The following is a 20,198-nucleotide window of genomic DNA, read 5'->3' on the forward strand; positions in this document are numbered from 1 at the left end:
CGTTGCGAATTTGACTTTTGTGTTGTGAATTTGACTTTTGTGTTGCGAATTTGACTATCGCGTTGCGAATTTGACTTCTGTGTTGCGATTTACATATTCGAGTTGCGAATTTGGAAAATCGCAATGCGATTTATATATTCGCGTTGCGAAATTGGAGTTCGCGTTGCGAATTCGTTGGTCATTTTGGCAAATCTAAAAAAAGTTGGTTAAAATCGTATATTATAAGGCATTTTCGGTCACTGAAGTTATTTTCTCTTAAATTTATCATTGGATAAAGTATAGAAATGGTCTCCAGCTATAGGATAATGCTTATTGAGTCATTTGATTATTAAAAGTTATAAAATGATTCATCCACTGTAGGGAGTTGCTTTTTAAATACCAGTGTGTGTCTTAGAGTTGCATGACGAAGACTTACATTTCTAGCTTTATGCACTCCGTTGTTAAAACATTATATGACGATCATGAAACTATCAACCTAAGATGTAGCATTGCTTTTTAATTGGTTTGAAACTGCAGAAGAAATATTTTATTCCTTGGTTTTGGTTTTTTTTGAGTTATTCGAGTCGAATTATTCGAGTTGACTTCAATTATTAAGTCGGTTTTCGAGTTCGAGTCGATTTGTTAATGGATCTAAGTATAGGACCTAAATGATTTTTCAATATATCTTGTGCATTCTTGCAACTTGAACTTTGTTTTCATTTTTTTAATTCAAAAAACTTTTTTTTAACAATAAATCAAATTGAGCAAAAATCATATGAATATTTTAAAGCATTGGTTTATCCTATAAGTTCAACAAATCAAGCCAACATATTATAACGAGAAAATTGCATCACATATCCTTAAAATATGCCTTTCATTTTAAATTGATCCTTAAACTTTTAAATGTTCCAATTCCATCCCTAAACTATTTCCATCATTTTAAATTAGTCCTAAAACTTTTGATCATTTCAATTCCACCCTCAAGTTGTGATCTGCATTCTAAATCGGTCCCTAAACTTTTTGAACATTTCAATTCCATCACAAATACGTACATACTAATCAAGACCTTTGTTAATAGAATTGTTAGGTCAAGTTGTATTATTATATGTTTTAAAAACAAAATTTAGGTTAAGCTATGGTCAAAACTAATTACATATTTGGATGAATATGGGGATGAAATTAGAGTATTCAAAAGTTTAAGGACCAATTTAAAATGAGGGTTATAGTTTGGGGGCATATGATGCAATTACCTCTTGTGTAACATTACATCATATGTTATGAATTCCTTTGATTAGTTTGGATTATGACAACCTGTTTTACCAAAAGGCCTTTGGAAGTTGAAAATCTCTCTTTGTTATATATTACTTTTGGTTTTGGAGCACTCACCAACCAGGCCAACATTAGTCGTATCCTCTCGACTTTAATTTACAAAATTTGCACTAAATACTTAATCATAAGCTTGAATCTTTATATATCTTCCAACTCTTTCCCATCTCCCCCATTCCATCTTCCTCGAGAACGAAAGCTTCGATATCGAACAATGGCGATTTGCCCTTCTCTCATCACAATGCAATGCTTCATTGTTTTGGTTTGTATCTCCATTTTCAGCTCCAGTTACAGCAAGTGACCCTCCTCTGGCATTGGACTACTACAAATCAACATGTCCCAATGTGTTTGATCTTGTGAGGAAAGAAATTGAGTGTCATGTCCTCTCGGATCCTCCCAGGGCGGCTTTCGTCATCCGGTTACATTTCCATGACTGTTTCGTTCAGGTTAATGAAATATCAACGCATCTATGCCTATGAAATGGAAGAAGGGAAAAAAAACGGTAGAGATTTACAGTACGAATATGGTCTTTTGCAGGGCTGTGACGGGTCGATTTTGCTCGATGATACAATCGACTTACAAGGAGAGAAGAAAGCCTCGACAAATGGATTAAATTCACTAAAGAGTTTCAGAATCATTGATAAAATTAAGAACAAGCTTGAATCTGAGTGCCCTGGGATTGTTTCTTGTGCCGATCTCCTCACCATTGCAGCCAGATATGTTGTGATTCTGGTATCTAACACAGCCTTGTACACTAAAAACTTGATCAAATTTCGAGTTCGCCTCATTGTCTAATTATTTGCAGGTTGGTGGACCTTACTGGGATGACCAGTGGGACGAAAGGACTCGAAAACAGCTAATCCTAATCTCGCTGGCCAAAACATTCCTACTGCAAATGAGGGTCTTCTCGGTATCATATCTAAATTCCTTTATCAGGTCTCTCGGTGACGGACGTGGTGGCTCTTTCTGGTAGTTTGTTCTTATGAGTCTTCTATAATGGACATAGATAATGCCTTGAATTTTCCAAAGTAATCAACTGGGACTTGATACGTGAATGACTTGCAGGGGCTCACACCATCGGAATGGCGCGTTGCGAGAATTTTCGACCTAGAATCTACGGAGACTTTGGAGCAACTTCAGGGATGAATCCGTTATCGGATTCATATCTCGGCAAATTGAAATCAGTTTGCCCTGCAATAAGTGGATCAGGAGACAACAATGTGACATCAATGGATAATGTCACACCGGATCTTTTCGACAATTCTTTCTACCATACGCTTTTGAGAGGTGGAGGGTTGTTTAATTCAGACCAGGAATTGTATTCCAGCGTATTTGGGATCGAAACCAGAAAGCTTGTTCATAAATATGTAGAGGACCGTCGCTTTCTTCAACCAGTTCTCGGATTCGATGGTGAAACTGGGGAATATTACAAATTCGGATCATTGATTTAAATCGCGATCGCAGTCGCGTTTTCGGTCACGTAACGTTTACCGTGATTGCGATCATAGCAGGCACTATTGCTGTCATAGTGGGTATCACGGAGGGTGCTGCTATCGTTATTTCGCGGGTGCTATCGCGGCCGCGGACCGCTATTTAAAATCCTGATTTGGATAGCTTTGTCAATGGTGATGTGAGGAAGAACTGCAGATTTGTAATGCATTGTTGGTTTGCGTCAGGAAGAAAGAAATAAAACTTTTTCCACAAGTTACTGTTTTCATTGAGTTGAAGAAAAAAAGAAGATAATAAGTTTCCTTGTATACCAAGGAAAGGAGATTGAAGTTTCTGTATAAGATTCATTTCAAACCATCCATACAAATATAATTAACAGCGTATTTTAAAGAAAATATAAATTACAAATTCTATCACTCAACTTTCTTTCCATTCCTTTTTTAGTTTAATTTACTTACAAAAATGTCAATTTAATCCTATTTTGACCCGTAGTCATTAAATAATTAATGTGTTATGTTTAAGCATTTTTCTTTTAAAAATTATAAAATGACTCCAAAATAGTTTTCGTTTTTTAAAAAAACTTTTAGTCTATGATTTCTCGATAATGAAACATCTTCCCTAATAGATGTATATCTTGATTTCACGTTGATAGAAGGATAGAAATTATAGATTAGACTGAAATATCAGATTCTATATGAACATATTTGAAGAAATTAAGAAAAGCAAAATATACAAGAATTGAAGGATATATATTTATTATTCTTTTTTAGTTTTTCCGAATCCTTGGTTACTGTGAGAAAAATGAAAAAGTGGAAGCGATGCAGAATAAAATTTCAAAATGTATATATATATATATATATATATATATATTAATTATTTTACCGCAATCTATATTCTTCACGTAAGTGGGATGAAGATTGATCGGGTCAAATCAAATAAAAATATTTTGAATTATTTAAGTTGATTAGTTCTATTTTATAGTTTGAAATTGATTTGAATTTTTTAGTCGAATTTTTAAGTTTATGTTTAAATTTAATTATAAATTTATAATATTATGATACTATTTGATTCTAATTTAAATGATTTTTATAATCATATACAATACTTAATGTTTCTTCATTTTTCTCATATGTGATATACATATATTATACAGAGTCGAGGGACTCGATGCAAATTTGAAAACTAATCCATTAATTACTAAAATTTAGTGTTTTCCAAGTTACTATTCTAGTTGTATTTTATAACTCGATTTGAACTTAAAATTTTTAGAATTGTGTCGAGTTTATGAAATTAGAACTCGATATAATTAGAGCTAAATTTTTTCAAATCAAATTTTATTCACCCCCACACAAAGACTCGTCTTATAAGACATGCTTTCGAAAGTATTTGTCACGTAACACGTATTTATCTTACATGACAAAACAAACATTAATCTAAAATGGATGGTATTTTTTACATTAATTCTCATTTTAATGATATTTAGGTGGAGAAAGAGGCCGTTGATTGCCAATGATGTGTATACATATTGTCCAAAGGAGAAGGCATAATTGGGAATAGCGGAAGAGCTAGTGGATGATAAGAAGTGAAGTTTTTGATATGACCTCTTAAAGATGCCATGAACCATAAAGGTAGGCATTGAAGAGAGTGACATCTTCCTACTTGTTGGGTGGGAAATCAATTCCAAATCCAATACCATGCATGCAACTTAGGTTTTGACTGCTTCCGCAAAGAACAAGATCCTGGATAACGAATAACAAATTAACAACTCTCTCAGTAAATGGCATCAAATGGTCGGTTCGAGTTTTACCACCTTGATTCCTTGTGTGCAGATAAAAAGTATAAAGGCAAACCAAGTGAAATTGAGAGAGTATGCTCGCTTGCTTCTTGCCTTATCGTATGTGACCGATCCTGGAATATTATATAACTTATTTCGTTTCTTCTTGGTGGAACAAGAACTTGAGACGCCATGCACTCCAAACAGGCAAAGCCTGATTCACGAGCAATTTATTTGAAATACCAAAAACATAAAACCATAGAAATTACTCGAGACCACGTGCTCTCACACACAAAGGACAACGCATGCGTGAGGAGCAATTTATTTAACTAGAAAACAACATAAGACGTAACATAATAAAAAGAACTAATCTTCCTCCTCGTCATCTTTCCAGCAGCATTTCAAAGTTGATCTGGGGGATCCACAGCTCCCAGCGCTGAACTTCTGGTACGTAATGGATCCACCAGTTCCGAGCCCTTCAATGTTCAACTCTCCACAACGGTATCCTTTAACATCAAGGAGACAGATCTGCTCAAGTGACTGTCCTGCATCAACGTGCAGAGCAACAGAGAAATCGCTCGGCTTGAAACATGTCAGTACCCGTTCAACAAGCTGGTTCAGATCCAGCTCTTTCAAGTCATATCCCGCAGCTTCAAAACTTGCATAACTAAACCATCTTCAGGGGTAACATGGATAGTAGAGATTGCAACATCTTCAATCGCATTCATAGAATAACCACATGGATCAAACTGAAAATCACATATGTCTGACTTTGGAAGAATCTTCCTTATTCCAGAATCAACCGTCATCATGGCTGCAGAAGGTGTTTGATCTTTGTAGAAAACAGAAGCTCTATCCCTATCTAAACCAGTGAGACACATTTCCAAAGTGTAAACAAAATCATTATTAGGAACTGATTCAGCAGTCGCAGAATAAACATGCCATTTCTGTTTATCCAGTTCACCCATTACATAAGCTTTTCTACCACCGCCAAGATTTCCAAAGTATTCATCAAGAATAGTAACTTCTTCAGAGAAAGATCTGTGAGGGAATGACTGGGCACCAGGGAATATAAAACTCCCATGAGTATACCGAACAGATTTCACAGAAAGGGAAAGACTGTCGGCGAGTTTCAAAATGGGAGGGATAGCAAGAAGCAACTTTGTGGTCCCGCAAGTCTTGATAATGATCTTATATGGATAAACAAAGAGACTGGACTCAGAAAGAACATAGGAGTCCAAAAACTTGTTTGACAATGAAGAAACTATGGTGCACTCAGCTGGACCTAGAAACTCATCCAACTGGTCTTTAGAAAGTACACGAAGACCTTTCCCTTCAGGATCACTGAAAATGCTAGGCTCAAAAAAGCAATTTCAAGCCTCTTTTCATATCCCTCAAATCCTATTGCAGATACAGCCATTGCGATTTAAAATAACCAAACTTTATCAAATTCCCAAAGTAAGCAGTCGCCAAATGAGAAGACAAATGTAAAGAAACCAGTTGCGAAGAGAGAGGAGGAGCCTGTAGACAAACTAATATAAAACTAAACTAATAAAGCAAATAACAGTTGATAACCACTACTAGTGGTAAGACGGAACACTTTTGAGTATATCAGGATGGCTTGCGAGCGCACTGTAAAAGAAGAAAGAATAATTATTAGTATTGATCCAAATAAGGCAATAGACTTCATGATATGCAATTTTCAGAGAAAGGCTACCACTTACGTTGGAGTAAGCAGCAGATCTGAACTTCTTGATTCCACCGTTTGGTCGTACGTCTTCAATGCTGTAACCGAGAGGAGCTTCGTAGAATAAAGATTTACTACTACTACTAGACTTCTTTTTTCCACCTTTAGACTCCATTAGAACATTCAATCGACCTGCATAATCATTAAAAACATCAGATATATGATACAACAGATAATTTCAACCAGAACCCAATAACTGAAAAGAAATTACAAATCTATGTTTATATTAATAAAGTTAACTCAAGTGAAAGGCATATCAAACAGAAAATATCTAACAATAAAACAATAAAACCAATCTAAAACAATCCTCCAAAATATTCATAAAAATGACAGATTTAAGAAACAAAAATTTAGATCATTCAAGAATACATTATCAAGAAAATGTTTAAAGTATAGATCATTCAAAAAATATCAACCTTAAATTCAAGTTGCATGCAAAAACATAAAAAACAACAATAATCCTAAGCGAGTCATCAATTAAAGGGGAAAAAAAAAACCGATACTTACAATTAAAAAAATTAAAAATCCTTGATCAATCAGTGACAAGAAATCAACTATCAACCTCGTTCAGATCCTAAGAGAAACACAAATAAAAAAACAGCACATGAGTTTGAACAAAAGAACATTCAGATCTGAAAAATACTAAGATCAAACAAAGAGAAATAAAATACTTACAGAATATGATAAAAGTTCCAACGAATCGATAAAGAAAAGCCTTTTCAGATAGGAAAAAAATTATGATAATCTGAAAGGAAAATATGAACGAAGAGTTTTGTATCTGCAAGCGGCTCACGTAAACTCTCGAGTATGAAAAATGAATGACGAGGGGCTATTTATACAAGGGAGGTAGGGCTTTTTCTCGAGTAAAGAGATACAGCTGATAGTTGACAAAGTTTGAATTAGCCCTGGGAACGTTCCCGTAATTTGTTTAGTTTTGTTCTTTTTACTAATCTACCTAGGGAATGACGCTAGTAACAGCTGGATTGCATAATCAACTTGGAGATTTGGAAACGTGTTTTCACGGTCATGGATTCATGGACCTTATGGGTTTTTTTTTAATTATTATAATTTATAAAAATATTGGAATATTCTTCAAAGATATGTTCCGAAAATTAAAAGAATAATATTAGGAATGATTTTAAAAAATAATTGGATTTTCGAAATAAAATTAAAGTATAGTTGGGTGACTAAATACATAATTTACCCTATTTCAATTATATTATTAATTATTACAACTTAAACTTCGAAGGACTAAATTTGGAACTTTTTAACTTTACACGGCTACTTTGTCATATAAAGAATAAATTGTGGATAGATTCGGTCCCCAAAAGTTTTGTGCTGAGTGCAATAAAAGATTTTGTGTGGGGGACTGACTTTACATTAATTTGAATTGATGATGAGGATGAGATTCTCCTTGGCCCACTCTTCTTCATCTACGTGACTCTGGACCTCTAATTTCCCTTATGATTGCTTTTTTTTTTACAATTATTTTTACCTTTTTAGGTAAACCACGTATTGAGTATATAAATTATTAATTTTAGTTCGTTTTAGTACCTAAATTTTTTATTTTTTCAAAATCATTTATAACGTTTAATTTTTATTTCGTTTTAGTTTCTTATTGTTAAAATTTTAACAAGTTTAATGTCTAAACTATCACTTTTGGTCCGTTTTAGTATCTAAACTTTTAATTTTTTGAAAACTTAACGTTAAATTTTAAATTGGTACAAAAATAAAACAAAAACTATTTTTTTTAACGTGAGGTACTAAAATGAAACAAAAACTAAACTTTAAGTATGGTTTTGAAAAAATTAAAAGTTTATATGCTAAAACATATCAGAACTGATAGTTTAAGTACTAGAAGTATAATTTACCTTACTTTTATTAAAGTATTGATTATTTTATTTAAAAATAAATTTGATATATATATTATATAATATTATTTGTTTTAATTATTTTAATATTTTATGGTGCTTATAAAATAAAATCAATAAAGAATACTTTTTTAGTAATGCAATATATACCTTGCAAATTATATATACAATTGTTTGTCGAAATCTCTAACATAACAACACTCAAAATTTTAAAATCTAAATAATTAATCAAATAAATAAATTTGTATAATCTAAATGTTACGTGATCTTTAAATAAAAATAATAATTTTATTTTGAGGTAATATCATATTTAATATTTATATTTTTAAAATACTTAATGATATTTTTATGTAAAAAATTTAATTTATTAAAAATTAAATTATAATAAAAAATTACAATCATAAACGTAAATGAATGCATAATTATGACATTTTATAGCCATTGACACAAAAAAATTATCCATTTGAGATTATAGATGAACATTCAAGGATAAAATTAAAAATTAATCAAAAAAACTCGATAAATATAAATAATAACAGATCTGACTGTATCGATAAATGAATCACAATAATGGACCAAACTACTAAAGAATACCGAAATCACATATCAAAATTGAACATCGTGAGAAAACTATCTTCGAACGTGAATTATGTATCCAAATCTATTCAAGTGTCCAAAGAAGGACAAATAAATAAAATAACAAATCAATGTCATTTTAAGCAATTGAAACAACATCAAATCTAACCAAGCCAAACTAATAAAAAGGACCCAAAACGTATTAATTTTTTTAAATTACTATTTTTTAGTTCAATTATAAAATAATCGCTACACTATTTATTGTTACTAATTACCGTCAAATGTTACACATCATATTAAATATAAATGAAACCAAAACTAAATTTATATTTTAAATTTAAAAAATTATTAATATATATACTGCATTAAATATTTAATCATCCGGCTAACTATCACATGCCATCAACACCATCAAACACGTAATGACGCGGCATATCATTTTAATTCTAGTTTGACACATAAAATTATTGGTACATATATTATTAAAGAAAAGGGTAAAGTATAGTAATGGTCACTGAACTTTTCTGAAACTTTCATTTAGTTCCCTAACTTTTAAAACTTACAATACAGTCCTCCAACATTTAATCTGTTAGCAATATGGTCCCCCAACATTTAGTCCGTTTGTAATATGGTCCCCAATGTAACTGTTGGGGGACCATATTGCAAACAGACTAAATGTTGGGGGGACTCTATTGCAAGTTTTAAAAGTTGGGGACCTAAATGAAAGATTTAAAAAAGTTCAATGACCATTACTATACTTTATCCATATTTATAATGGTGCTCCCACTTCCATTATACCTACATACAAAACAAATACAGTCTCTTGTCCTTTTTAAAATCCTCAATTGTTATTTCATTAAGATTGATGGAAATTTTCTTTGTGAAAATGGACCCAAGACTATTTCGTTCTTAACGGTAAACCATTTATTTTCTCTGTAGAAATGGAAATTTCTCGAGCTGAAGTTAAGCCTTGAAAAAACAAGAGTTGGGGAGAGTAATATATGAAGCAATGAGGGGTCAGGAGCCACGTTCCACTTCTTCCTGTGCCGCCTGCAAGCTCTTGAAAAGGAGGTGCACTCCCAACTGTATTTTCGCACCCTATTTCCGATCAGATGAGCCGAAGAAATTCGCCAAAGTGCACAAGGTTTTCGGTGATAGCAACGTGAGCAAGATCCTGATCGAAGTGCCGGAAGAAGAGCGGGGAGACACAGTGAATTCCCTGGCGTACGAGGCCGAAATAAGGCTTAGGGACCCGGTCTATGGTTGCATTGGTGCCATAGCTTTGTTACAGAGGAAGATGATCCAGCTTCAACATGATTTGGCCCTTGCTCGAGCATGCTTGGCTTGGTACACCTCCGCTATCGGAAGCACCGATGATGATCGGGTTATCACAGAGCCTTTCGGTGGACTCTCGGCTGATTGCGGATGATGTATTGACAGTTTTAGCCAGAATCCTTCATACGAATTGAATCAGGAAGCATGTGTATGATTTTAGCCAAATTCCATATGTATAAGAGATTTCTGTCTTGTTGATTGGTAGCTTGATAGTGTTTAAACCTATTATCTATCTCCTAAGATAAAGTTTGAATAATACAGGGATCAAAAGGGTTTTTGTGAAAAGGTAATGGCAATGTAGGACAGAGTGGCGGCTTCAGTTCGGCTAATTGTGCCGCCCATAAACACATGGTGGTGGTGTTCATAAGCCAATTCTTACTCATTTTCTCAAAACTCATATGATAACCCTTCCTACTGTTACCCTGTGGGTCGTGTCCCTGTCCTCTCTATCCTTGCTAATCATTCAAATGTATTGTAATGTCGAATGTGAAATTATATTTGAAATTTTTTATACATCATTTCAAATATTATATTATATTATTTTATAAAAATATAATATTATAGTGTTTTGTTGACAAAATATAAATTTGATTGGGAATAAATCTTATCAAATCATCTTTATTTTTAACATGTTAAATTTTTACGAATACAATTTGATATTCATATTTTCTATAATTAAAAATAGGGTAAAGTATAGGAATGATCATTGAATTTTTCTAAAGCTTTCATTTAGATTCCCCAACTTTTAAAACTTGCAATACAGTCCCCCAACATTTAGTCCGTTTGCAATATGGTCCCCGATGTAACTGTTGGGGGACCATATTGCAAATGGACTAAATGTTGGGGGATTGTATTGCAAGTTTTAAAAGTTGGGAGACCTAAATGAAAGCTTTACAAAAGTTCAGTGACCATTACTATACTTTACCCTAAAGAAAATGTCATTTTCATTTTACAATAAAAATTTGATGCGTGGAATTTCTTTTATAAATTCACACGTCTTGAATAATAATAATAATAATAAATAGTTTATACATGGAACACCAATAAAATTTGAATTGAATTAGTAAAGGTTGAGATTTTAAATCTTGTAACAACATCCTGGCTTAAGTTATACTTTGTGTAAATCATATATGGATTTTTTAAATTAATTTTAATTTTAATTTTAGTTACATTTTTAATTAGGTAAATTACATAGTTTTTTACTGAACATTATTCTCTCTTATTTTACTTTCTGAAATTTTAATTTTTTAATTTACTTATTGAATCTTATAAATTAATTTTTTTCACTCTAAAATGACATGGCTTTTTTTTATTAATATTTTTCTATGACTTGACATATTCTATTAATATTTTATTATGACATAATATATTTTATTAACATGACCTTTTTTTTTGGATTTATCTCCATCGAAAACTCATGACAAATTGCGAGCGTGTCCGACTTTGCCTCTCTAACGATGCCTCCTGCAATTCTTGGGGGCCGCCTAAGAAACCATCATCCACGCCTTGCGTGACTGCCCCAAATCCAGCGCATTTGGATGCAAGTCTTGCCTAACTCTACACACTCGACTTTCTTCCAGGATGACCTCGAGGCTTGGATCCTCTCTAATTTGAATAGCAACTCTAATGCCCTAGGGAATGGAACTGCTTTGTCTATGTTTTTTGCCTCTCTGACATGGAAAATTTCGAAACGACGAAACGACATGCTTTTCAAGGGTGTCTCGCTACCTTCATCTGGCGTTCTCAGATGTTGCCATCACAGGCGACGTATTATGGCCTCACAATCATGTAACAACCCGAGGGAAAAAAACAATTTAAATCGGTGTAATTAAGTGATTAAATTAAAATTTATGAAAACTTATAGGCCATTATCCCCTAAATTTCCCCTAAAACTGTCTGCATGATTGGTGTTATAAGCGTGTTTTCTGGTTTTAAACCAGAAAACACAAATGATAATTGCTCAAATTTCCTCCTCTTGTACCCTTACTTCCAAGCCCGTTTCCGACGTCATTCGACCTCCAATCGTAAAATTGAAACCACCATCGTGTTCATCTTCGACCCGTGAACAAAACCCAGTAAATCAATTATAACGAAACGCTGTCAAACGACGTGAATTTCGAGTCAAAGTCTCGACGTTTTTTTAGCACTACCGCCGAGAAAATCTTAAATTAATCTCCGATCATTGATCGGTTTTCGACACCCTCCCGCACCATCGTGTTCCTTGTGCCGTTTCGAGTCCGCCGGTGTCAACCTTGGTCTCCGTCGACGGCGGCGCGTGAGGAGGTGGAGCAGTCAAAGATTCGGCCGAGTTGAAATCGAGCTCTCCGCCGTTCAAAAATTTGAACCGATCTTTGTAAGTATCTCGAAATCGCTCAAAATAATTTTTAGAAATTTTTCCGTAATTTTTAGACCCTCGGAGGAGGTCTCACGCGCCACACGCGCCGCCGCAGTGAGAGTGAGTTGCTGAAAACCGGTTTGACTGGTTCCGACCGGTCTGACCGGTCTGACCGACCCGACCCGACCCGACCGTTGACCATTGATTGTTGACCGTGACCATTGACCGTTGACTTCCTTTGACCAAAACTTAAAATGGCTTTGACCGACCCTTAAACGACCGTAAATATTTTCCGAGTATACCTATTCTGATAGTTTTCGACGTACCAAATCCGTTTCCGAAGTCCGTTTTACCAAATTCGAACCCGAAGGCCTCCAAATCGACGGTCAAAGTGGTTGACTTTGACTTTGACCAAGAATTTAAATTTTTGAAAAGGCATATTTTATGTTTTTCGACGTCCTGATTCCGAGTCCGCAATCCGTTTGGACAAATTCAAACCCGAAATCCTCAAAATTGATAGTCAAACCCTGAAAACGTTTATATACTTAAGAATTTAGCTTTGAACAATTAAGTAAGATTTGGGGCTGATAAATTATTATTGTTTGAAGGTACAAGAGACTCTCCGGATCGTTCGACAGCTCGACCCAACTCTTCTAGATCAATTAAACCACGTGTGCCAGTATTCACCCATAAGACCCGTAAATTTTATGATTTTAGAGATTTATTTATGTTACCCATAAGTAATATAGTATTATTATAAAATAGGTTTGAAAACTGTAGCAGAGCGTGGTGAAACCAGCAATCAGTAGATCTACTATTTGAACCTATTATCGATGTGTGTTCCTTAATTATTACTGAACTATTTTATTGGTTTTAATATGAGGTACACTGAGTTCTTTGGTTACTGTTTTATTGATGCACCAATTTAATGTGATGATTTATGGAATTTGTGTCACGGTGCAATTGAACTTTTGGATTGAATTACAATAGTATAGCTCTGATCAAGCTAATAAACAGAATGAGCCTAATGTGACTCTTGGGGCCCCAAGATACATTAGGTTGGCTTCCCTTGCTGTGTGCTTAGGGTAAACTATATGGACTTGGACTTACGGACCTAAGGATACAAGATCTAAAGCTTATCCTTAGGTTGGCTTTCTTTTTGATGTGTGCTTAGTGTAAGCTATATGGAAAATAGTTTTGGAAATTACTGATGGTGTACAAGAAAAGAGTTTAAACTATGATTTTCAAAAGTTAAACTCTTTTATGAATTTATGAGATTTACTGGACTATGATTTGTTTATTGTACCTATTGTGATTTTATGGTAATGTGGGACAACTGAGTCTAGCTCACCTTTCGAAAATGTTTTTCCCCCTTTCAGATACTGTTGGTTAGATACCCCGGATTGAGCACTTGGAGGATCAACATATCTCTTGAAGTATATTTGATTGTAATGTTTTTATCATTCAGGTTGACTTTATTTTGGTGACATGAACCTTATTTTAAAGTATTGGATTTTATAGTGATTACACTTTTGCTATTAATATTCGGTTTATCGTGATTTTGATTTTTAAGACATGTTTTAAATTAATTTTTTTTACTTATTGGTATTATATTTATGAGTTGGGTTTTGATAGTATAATATCATGTCATTAATAATGTGATTTTACAATGATTGAATAACGGTTTCAGAAAATGTCTTTAAGAATCATGTATGTGATCTACTAGACTTAGTCGAAACGCATAGACCGGGTCTAGGGGGTTACATTTATTGGTATCAGAGCTTTTGGTTTTTAACCCTCGGACTGTGTATGAGTCCACATTGAAAATACGGTTTTGAAATATTTTACAAAACAAGTTACAAATGCCATGTCACAAAGTTATTAAGATTTTAATTGTGTTCGAGACTCCAAGTGCTTATCTAACCCTAAGTTTTATCTTCTGTAGTAAACTTAAGATCCATCAAAATGAGTGCTAGACGTGGTCGTCGAACTAGCCGTGGACGAGGTCGAGTGGCTAGATTTACAGATCCGATCGATGAGATACGGGTAGATCCCCCACCTCCGATAGGTGATCATGCTCCTACGACCCCAACGAATCTGCCTCCTGCCGCTGGTATTGGCATGACTACACCGATCATAGGAGCGACGAATATTGAGTCAGAGTCTACCGGAGTTGCATTGGATGAGAATTTTGGTAGACAATTTCTGCAGTTAATACAGGGAGCAGTCAGAGCTACTGGTGTTATATCAGAGGTTCCTATTTCACAAACTTTGATTGCCAATGGAGTTAGAACTTTTGGGGGACAGATTGGAGGATCTCCTACTGAAGCTGAGGATTGGCTCCAGGATACAGAGAGACGCATGGATCAGTTGGGTTTGGACTCAACTAAGAGATATCTGGGTGCTGTAGCGATGTTAGATGGCAATGCCTACACTTGGTGGGAGTCAGTGACTAGTAGTGTTCCTACCGATCGTTTGACCTGGAATTTATTTAAGGATCACTTTCGGAGCCGTTTTTTGGGAGAGCGTTACTTAGCTCAGAGACAACAGCAGTTTCAAGACCTGGTTTAGGGAGATATGATTGTTTCTGAGTATGAGATCGAGTTCTTGAAGTTGCTGAAATATGGATTCAGTATGGTACCCACTGAGAGAGATCGATGTCGTAAATTTGCCCTTAGACTCAGATACGAGCTGCGTAGGCAAGTTGTAACCCATAAGGATGAGATTTTTGATGTGCTGGTGGGCAGAGCCAAAGATGCTGAAGAGGTGGAGGTTTTAGCTTCTGGTAGAGAGCGTGTTGATCAGGAACGATCTAAGAAATTTTCAGGCCCTATTGAGTCATCAGCATAGTCCGGGAAGAGGACTCGTAATTTGCCCCCTCAGAGAAGCAATACACGTTTTAGGCCTACAACATCCTCACCTTTAGTTGGCAGTCGAGGCGGTTCCTCGTCTTATTATCATGGGCCCCTCTGTGAGTGTTGCGGTAAACAACACACAGGAGAGTGTCGTAAGAAGATGTGTCTTTGCTATCAGTGTGGATCTAGTGGTCATTATCGGAGGGATTGTCCTCAGCTAGCTTCGTTTGAGCAGACCGCTACCCAGACTCCTGTACGTTCTCAGACTACATTACAGACTCTAATTAAATATCGTAGCCAAGTAAAGGCTCGTGGTTCAGCGTCCATGACTGACAGTAGAGCCCGACCTCAGCAAAATAGAGGGCCAACAGTTTCTGAGGCTAGACAACCAGCTTTTGTTTATGCCACTAGACGTCGGGATGACAGAGATGAGCATGAGGTTATTGCAGGTACATTTACTATTTATTCTATCCCATACTTTGCATTACTGGACAATGGCTCCACTCACTCCTATGTATTGAGCTCGGTATCTCGAAACCTTCAGATTCCGATCGAGAACACTGAAAATACTATTACAGTTACGAGTCCAGTAGGACAAGCGGTATTAGTGAATAAAGTATTTCGGCGTTGTCCTCTCGAGGTTCAGGGAGAAATTTTTCTCGCTGATCTTATGGAACTTTCTTTAGAGGAGTTCGATCTAATTCTTGGGATGGATTGGTTGAATAAACACAAGGTAAATCTGGATTGCGAATACAAACGGGCTACTCTAAAGACTTCAGATGGTCGGACTGTTGTGTTAATTGGTGAACGGCGTGGCTATCTCTCCAATATAGTTTCAGCGATGGAAATTGATCGTATGATCCGGAAGGGATATGAGACTTTCATTTCTTGTATTTTGAACACTAAAGGTTCATTGTCCATGATCGAAGAAAACCGTACAGTTAGCGAGTTTCCTGATGTCTTTCCAGAGGAGTTGCCTGGTTTACCTCCTGATAGAGAGGTAGAGTTCGAGATAGAGACTTATCCGGGATCTACACCTATTTCTATGGCACCTTATCGCATGGCTCCAAAAGAACTTAAGGAGTTGAAGGTCCAATTGCAAGAATTATTCGATCGAGGATTTATTCGGCATAGTACTTCACCATGGGGAGCTCCAATTCTGTTCGTGAAAAAGAAGGATGGGTCGCTAAGATTATGTATTAACTATCGGAAGTTGAATCAGATGACGGTCAAGAATAAATATCCACTACCCAGGATTGATGACTTATTTGATCAGTTGCGAGGAGCTACTGTATTCTCTAAGATTGATCTTCGTTCGGGGTATTATCAATTGAAAGTTAAAGGATCTCATGTTGCAAAGACGGCCATTCGCACTAGATATGGTCATTATGAATTCTTAGTGATGCCTTTTGGTTTGATGAATGCTCCTGCAACTTTCATGGATTTGATGAATCGGGTGTTCCGACCATATTTGGATCAATTTGTGGTGGTCTTTATTGATGATATTCTGATATATTCTCGTACTGAGGTAGAGCATGACGAGCATTTGAAGATCGTTCTGCGGACTTTGAGAGAGCATCGTCTATGTGCCAAACTAAGCAAGTGTGAGTTTTGGCTTCAAGAAGTGTCGTTTCTGGGGCATATTATTTCTGCGCGAGGTATTCAGGTCGATTCAAGCAAGATCGAGGCTATTGTGAATTGGAAACGACCCAAGAATATCTCTGAGATTCGCAGTTTCTTGGGCTTGGCTGGTTATTATCGACGTTTTGTTGAGGGCTTCTCGATCATTGCTTCTCCTTTGGCAAAGTTGTTAAGGAAGAATGTGCCGTTTGACTGGGGTGAGGCACAATAGGAGAGCTTTGAGAAATTAAAGGCGGTATTAACTCAAGCACCAGTGTTGATTCAACCAGAGTCCGGGAAGGATTTTACAGTGTATAGTGATGCGTCACACTCAGGACTCGGCTGTGTTCTAATGCAAGAAGGTAAGGTAGTGGCTTATGCATCCCGTCAGCTGCGACCGCATGAGTGTAATTATCCTACTCATGATTTGGAGTTAGCAGCAGTGATTTTTACCTTGAATATTTGGAGACACTATCTTTATGGAGAGAAGTGTTACATTTTCACGGATCATAAGAGTTTAAAGTATCTTCTGACCCAGAAGGAGCTTAATTTGAGACAGCGACGCTGGCTAGAGCTTCTAAAGGATTATGATTGCGTGATTGATTATCACCCTGGTAAAGCTAATATTGTAGCGGATGCTTTAAGTCGAAAGGTGGTAACAGAGTTGAGATCTTTAATGGCCAGGATGAATTTATATGACGATGGCACTCTGTTAGCAGAATTACAAGTTAAGCCGACCTTGGTTGATGAGATCAAAGCTAAGCAGCCCCTTGATAGCTACTTGTTTTCCATCTTTGAGCAAGTAGAGCAAGGGACAAGATCAGATTACACCCTTGATCAGGATGAAGTTTTATGCTTCAAAGGTCGGTATTGTGTGCCGGATGATGCTGAGTTGAGGCAGACTTTCCTTACGGAGGCTCATAGTAGTCCATATGCTATGCACCCCGGTGGAGATAAGATGTATCAGAATTTGAGAGAGATGTATCATTGGGTCGGCATGAAGAAGGACATCTCGAATTTTGTGGCGAGGCGTTTGACTTGTCAGCAAGTTAAGGCGGAACATCAACATCCATCAGGTTTGTTACAACCTATCAAGATTTTTGAATGGAAATGGGAGCGTATTACTATGGATTTTGTTACTGGTTTACCTATGACTCCTTCGAAAAAGGACTCAATTTGGGTGATTGTTGATAGACTTACAAAGTCAGCTCACTTCATTCCTGTACGGGTAAATTATACGTTGGACAAGTTGGCGAGGTTGTATATTTCAGAGATTGTTAGATTACATGGTGTTCCGTTATCTATCATTTTAGATCGAGATCCGAGATTTACTTCGAGATTTTGGAAGGCGCTACATACGGCTTTGGGTACGAGATTGGATTATAGTACCTCCTTCCACCCACAAACTAATGGTCAATATGAGAGAGTAATTCAGATTCTGGAGGATATGTTACGGGGTTGTGTAATTGATTTTCATGGGAGTTGGGAGAACTTTTTGCCTTTGGTTGAATTCGCTTATAATAACAGTTACCAGACTAGCATTCGTATGGCACCCTATAAAGCACTCTATGGGCGTAGGTGTCGCACCCCGATTTGTTGGACTGAGTTGCGTGATAGGAAGACTTTGGGACCTGAGTTAGTGCAGGAGACAGAGAACACAGTCAGATTGATCCGTGACCGTCTGAAAGAGGCATTTGATAGGCAAAAATCTTATGCAGATCAAAGGAGGAAGGATATACAGTTTGACGTTCAAGATCAGGTTTTCTCAAGGTATCTCCATGGAAGAAAGTATTGAGATTTGGACGTAAGGGTAAACTGAGTCCGAGATTTATTGGGCCGTATCGTATTCTGAAGAAAGTTGGACCTGTTGCTTATCAGCTTGAGTTGCCTTCCCATCTTAGTTATATTCATGATGTTTTTCATGTGTCTATGTTAAGGCGATACCGTCCAGATCCAGATCACATCATTCAAGTTGATGAGGTAGAGCTGAGACCTGATTTGTCATATGAGGAGGAGCCCATCCAGATCTTAGAAAGAGATGAGCGAGTTCTTCAGAATAGGTGTATTCCAATGGTCAAAGTTCAATGGAGTAACCGAGGTCCATCAGAAGCTACTTGGGAGACATTGGAGTTAATGGAGGCTCAGTTTCCTCAACTATTCTCATAAGGTAAATTTCGAGGACGAAATTTCATATAGAGGGGGAGAATTGTAACAACCCGAGGAAAAAAAATAATTTAAATTGGTGTAATTGGGTGAAATTAAGTGACTAAATTAAAATTTATGAAAACTTGTTGGCCATTTTCGAAGTAAAGGAAATTCAGGGACCAAGCCCTGAATTTCCCCTAAAACTATCGGCAGGATTGGTGTTATAAGCGTGATTTATGGTTTTAAACCAGAAAACACAAATGATAATTGCTCAAATTTCCTCCTCTTGTACCCTTACTTCCAAGCCCGTTTCCGACGCCGTTCGACCTCCAATCGTAAAATTGAAACAACCGTCGTGTTCATCTTTGACCCGTGAACAAAACTCAATAAATCAATTATAGCGAAACGCTGCCAAACGACGTGAATTTCGAGTCAAAGTCTCGACGTTTTTTAGCACTACCGCCGAGAAAATCTTAAATTCATCTCCGATCATTGATCGGTTTTCGACACATCCCGCACCATCGTGTTCCTTATGCCGTTTCGAGTCTGCCGATGTCAACCTTGGTCTCCGTCAACGGCGGCGCGTGAAGAGGTGGAGCAGTCAAAGATTCGGCCGAGTTGAAATCGAGCTCTCCACCATTCAAAAATTTGAACCGATATTTGTAAGTATATCGAAATCGCTCAAAATAATTTTTAGAAAATTTTTCGTAATTTTTAGACCACCGGAGGAGGCCTCACGCGCCACACGCGCCACCGCAGGGAGAGTGAGTGGCTTAAAACCGGTTTGACCGACCTTTAAACGACCGTAAATATTTTCCGAGTATACTTATTCTGATAGTTTTCGAATCCGTTTCCGAAGTCCGTTTCACCAAATTCGAACCCGAAGGCCTCCAAATCGACGGTCAAAGTGGTTGACTTTGACTTTGACCAAGAATTTAAATTTTCGAAAAGACATACTTTATGTTTTTCGACGTCCTGATTCTGATTCCGCAATCCGTTTGGCCAAATTCAAACCCGAAATCCTCAAAATTGATAGTCAAACCCTAAAAATGCTTATATACTTAAGAATTTAGCTTTGAACAATTAAGTAAGATTTGGGGCTGATAAATTATTATTGTTTGAAGGTACAAGAGACTCTCTGGATCGTTCGACAGCTCGACCCAGCTCTTCTAGATCAATTAAACCA

The 20,198-nt window shown here is 36.3% G+C and overlaps 1 protein-coding gene, 1 long non-coding RNA gene and 2 pseudogenes across 2 annotated transcripts; 2 read left to right on the plus strand and 2 right to left on the minus strand.

Annotated features, from left to right (window-relative positions):
• The first annotated feature begins 1,519 nt into the window (after positions 1-1,519).
• On the plus strand, positions 1,520-2,995 carry LOC120210767 (annotated as a pseudogene).
• Positions 2,996-4,721: 1,726 nt separating this feature from the next.
• On the minus strand, positions 4,722-6,141 carry LOC120210717 (annotated as a pseudogene).
• A 240-nt stretch (positions 6,142-6,381) lies between these two features.
• On the minus strand, positions 6,382-7,097 carry LOC120210719. The gene is made up of 3 exons (XR_005524521.1): positions 6,951-7,097; positions 6,783-6,849; positions 6,382-6,407 (listed from the first exon to the last, which is right to left on the minus strand). It is a non-coding gene; the product is annotated as an uncharacterized LOC120210719 (long non-coding RNA).
• A 2,596-nt stretch (positions 7,098-9,693) lies between these two features.
• On the plus strand, positions 9,694-10,489 carry LOC120210718 (LOB domain-containing protein 21-like). Its single transcript, XM_039209418.1, has one exon. The coding sequence runs from the start codon at positions 9,732-9,734 to the stop codon at positions 10,149-10,151; it is 420 nt and encodes a 139-aa protein (XP_039065349.1). The 5' UTR covers positions 9,694-9,731; the 3' UTR covers positions 10,152-10,489.
• The last annotated feature ends 9,709 nt before the right edge of the window (positions 10,490-20,198 follow it).

Source organism: Hibiscus syriacus, unplaced genomic scaffold (genome assembly GCF_006381635.1).
Source record: "Hibiscus syriacus cultivar Baekdansim isolate YM2019G1 unplaced genomic scaffold, ASM638163v2 tig00109926_pilon, whole genome shotgun sequence".
Taxonomy (NCBI): Eukaryota; Viridiplantae; Streptophyta; class Magnoliopsida; order Malvales; family Malvaceae; genus Hibiscus; species Hibiscus syriacus.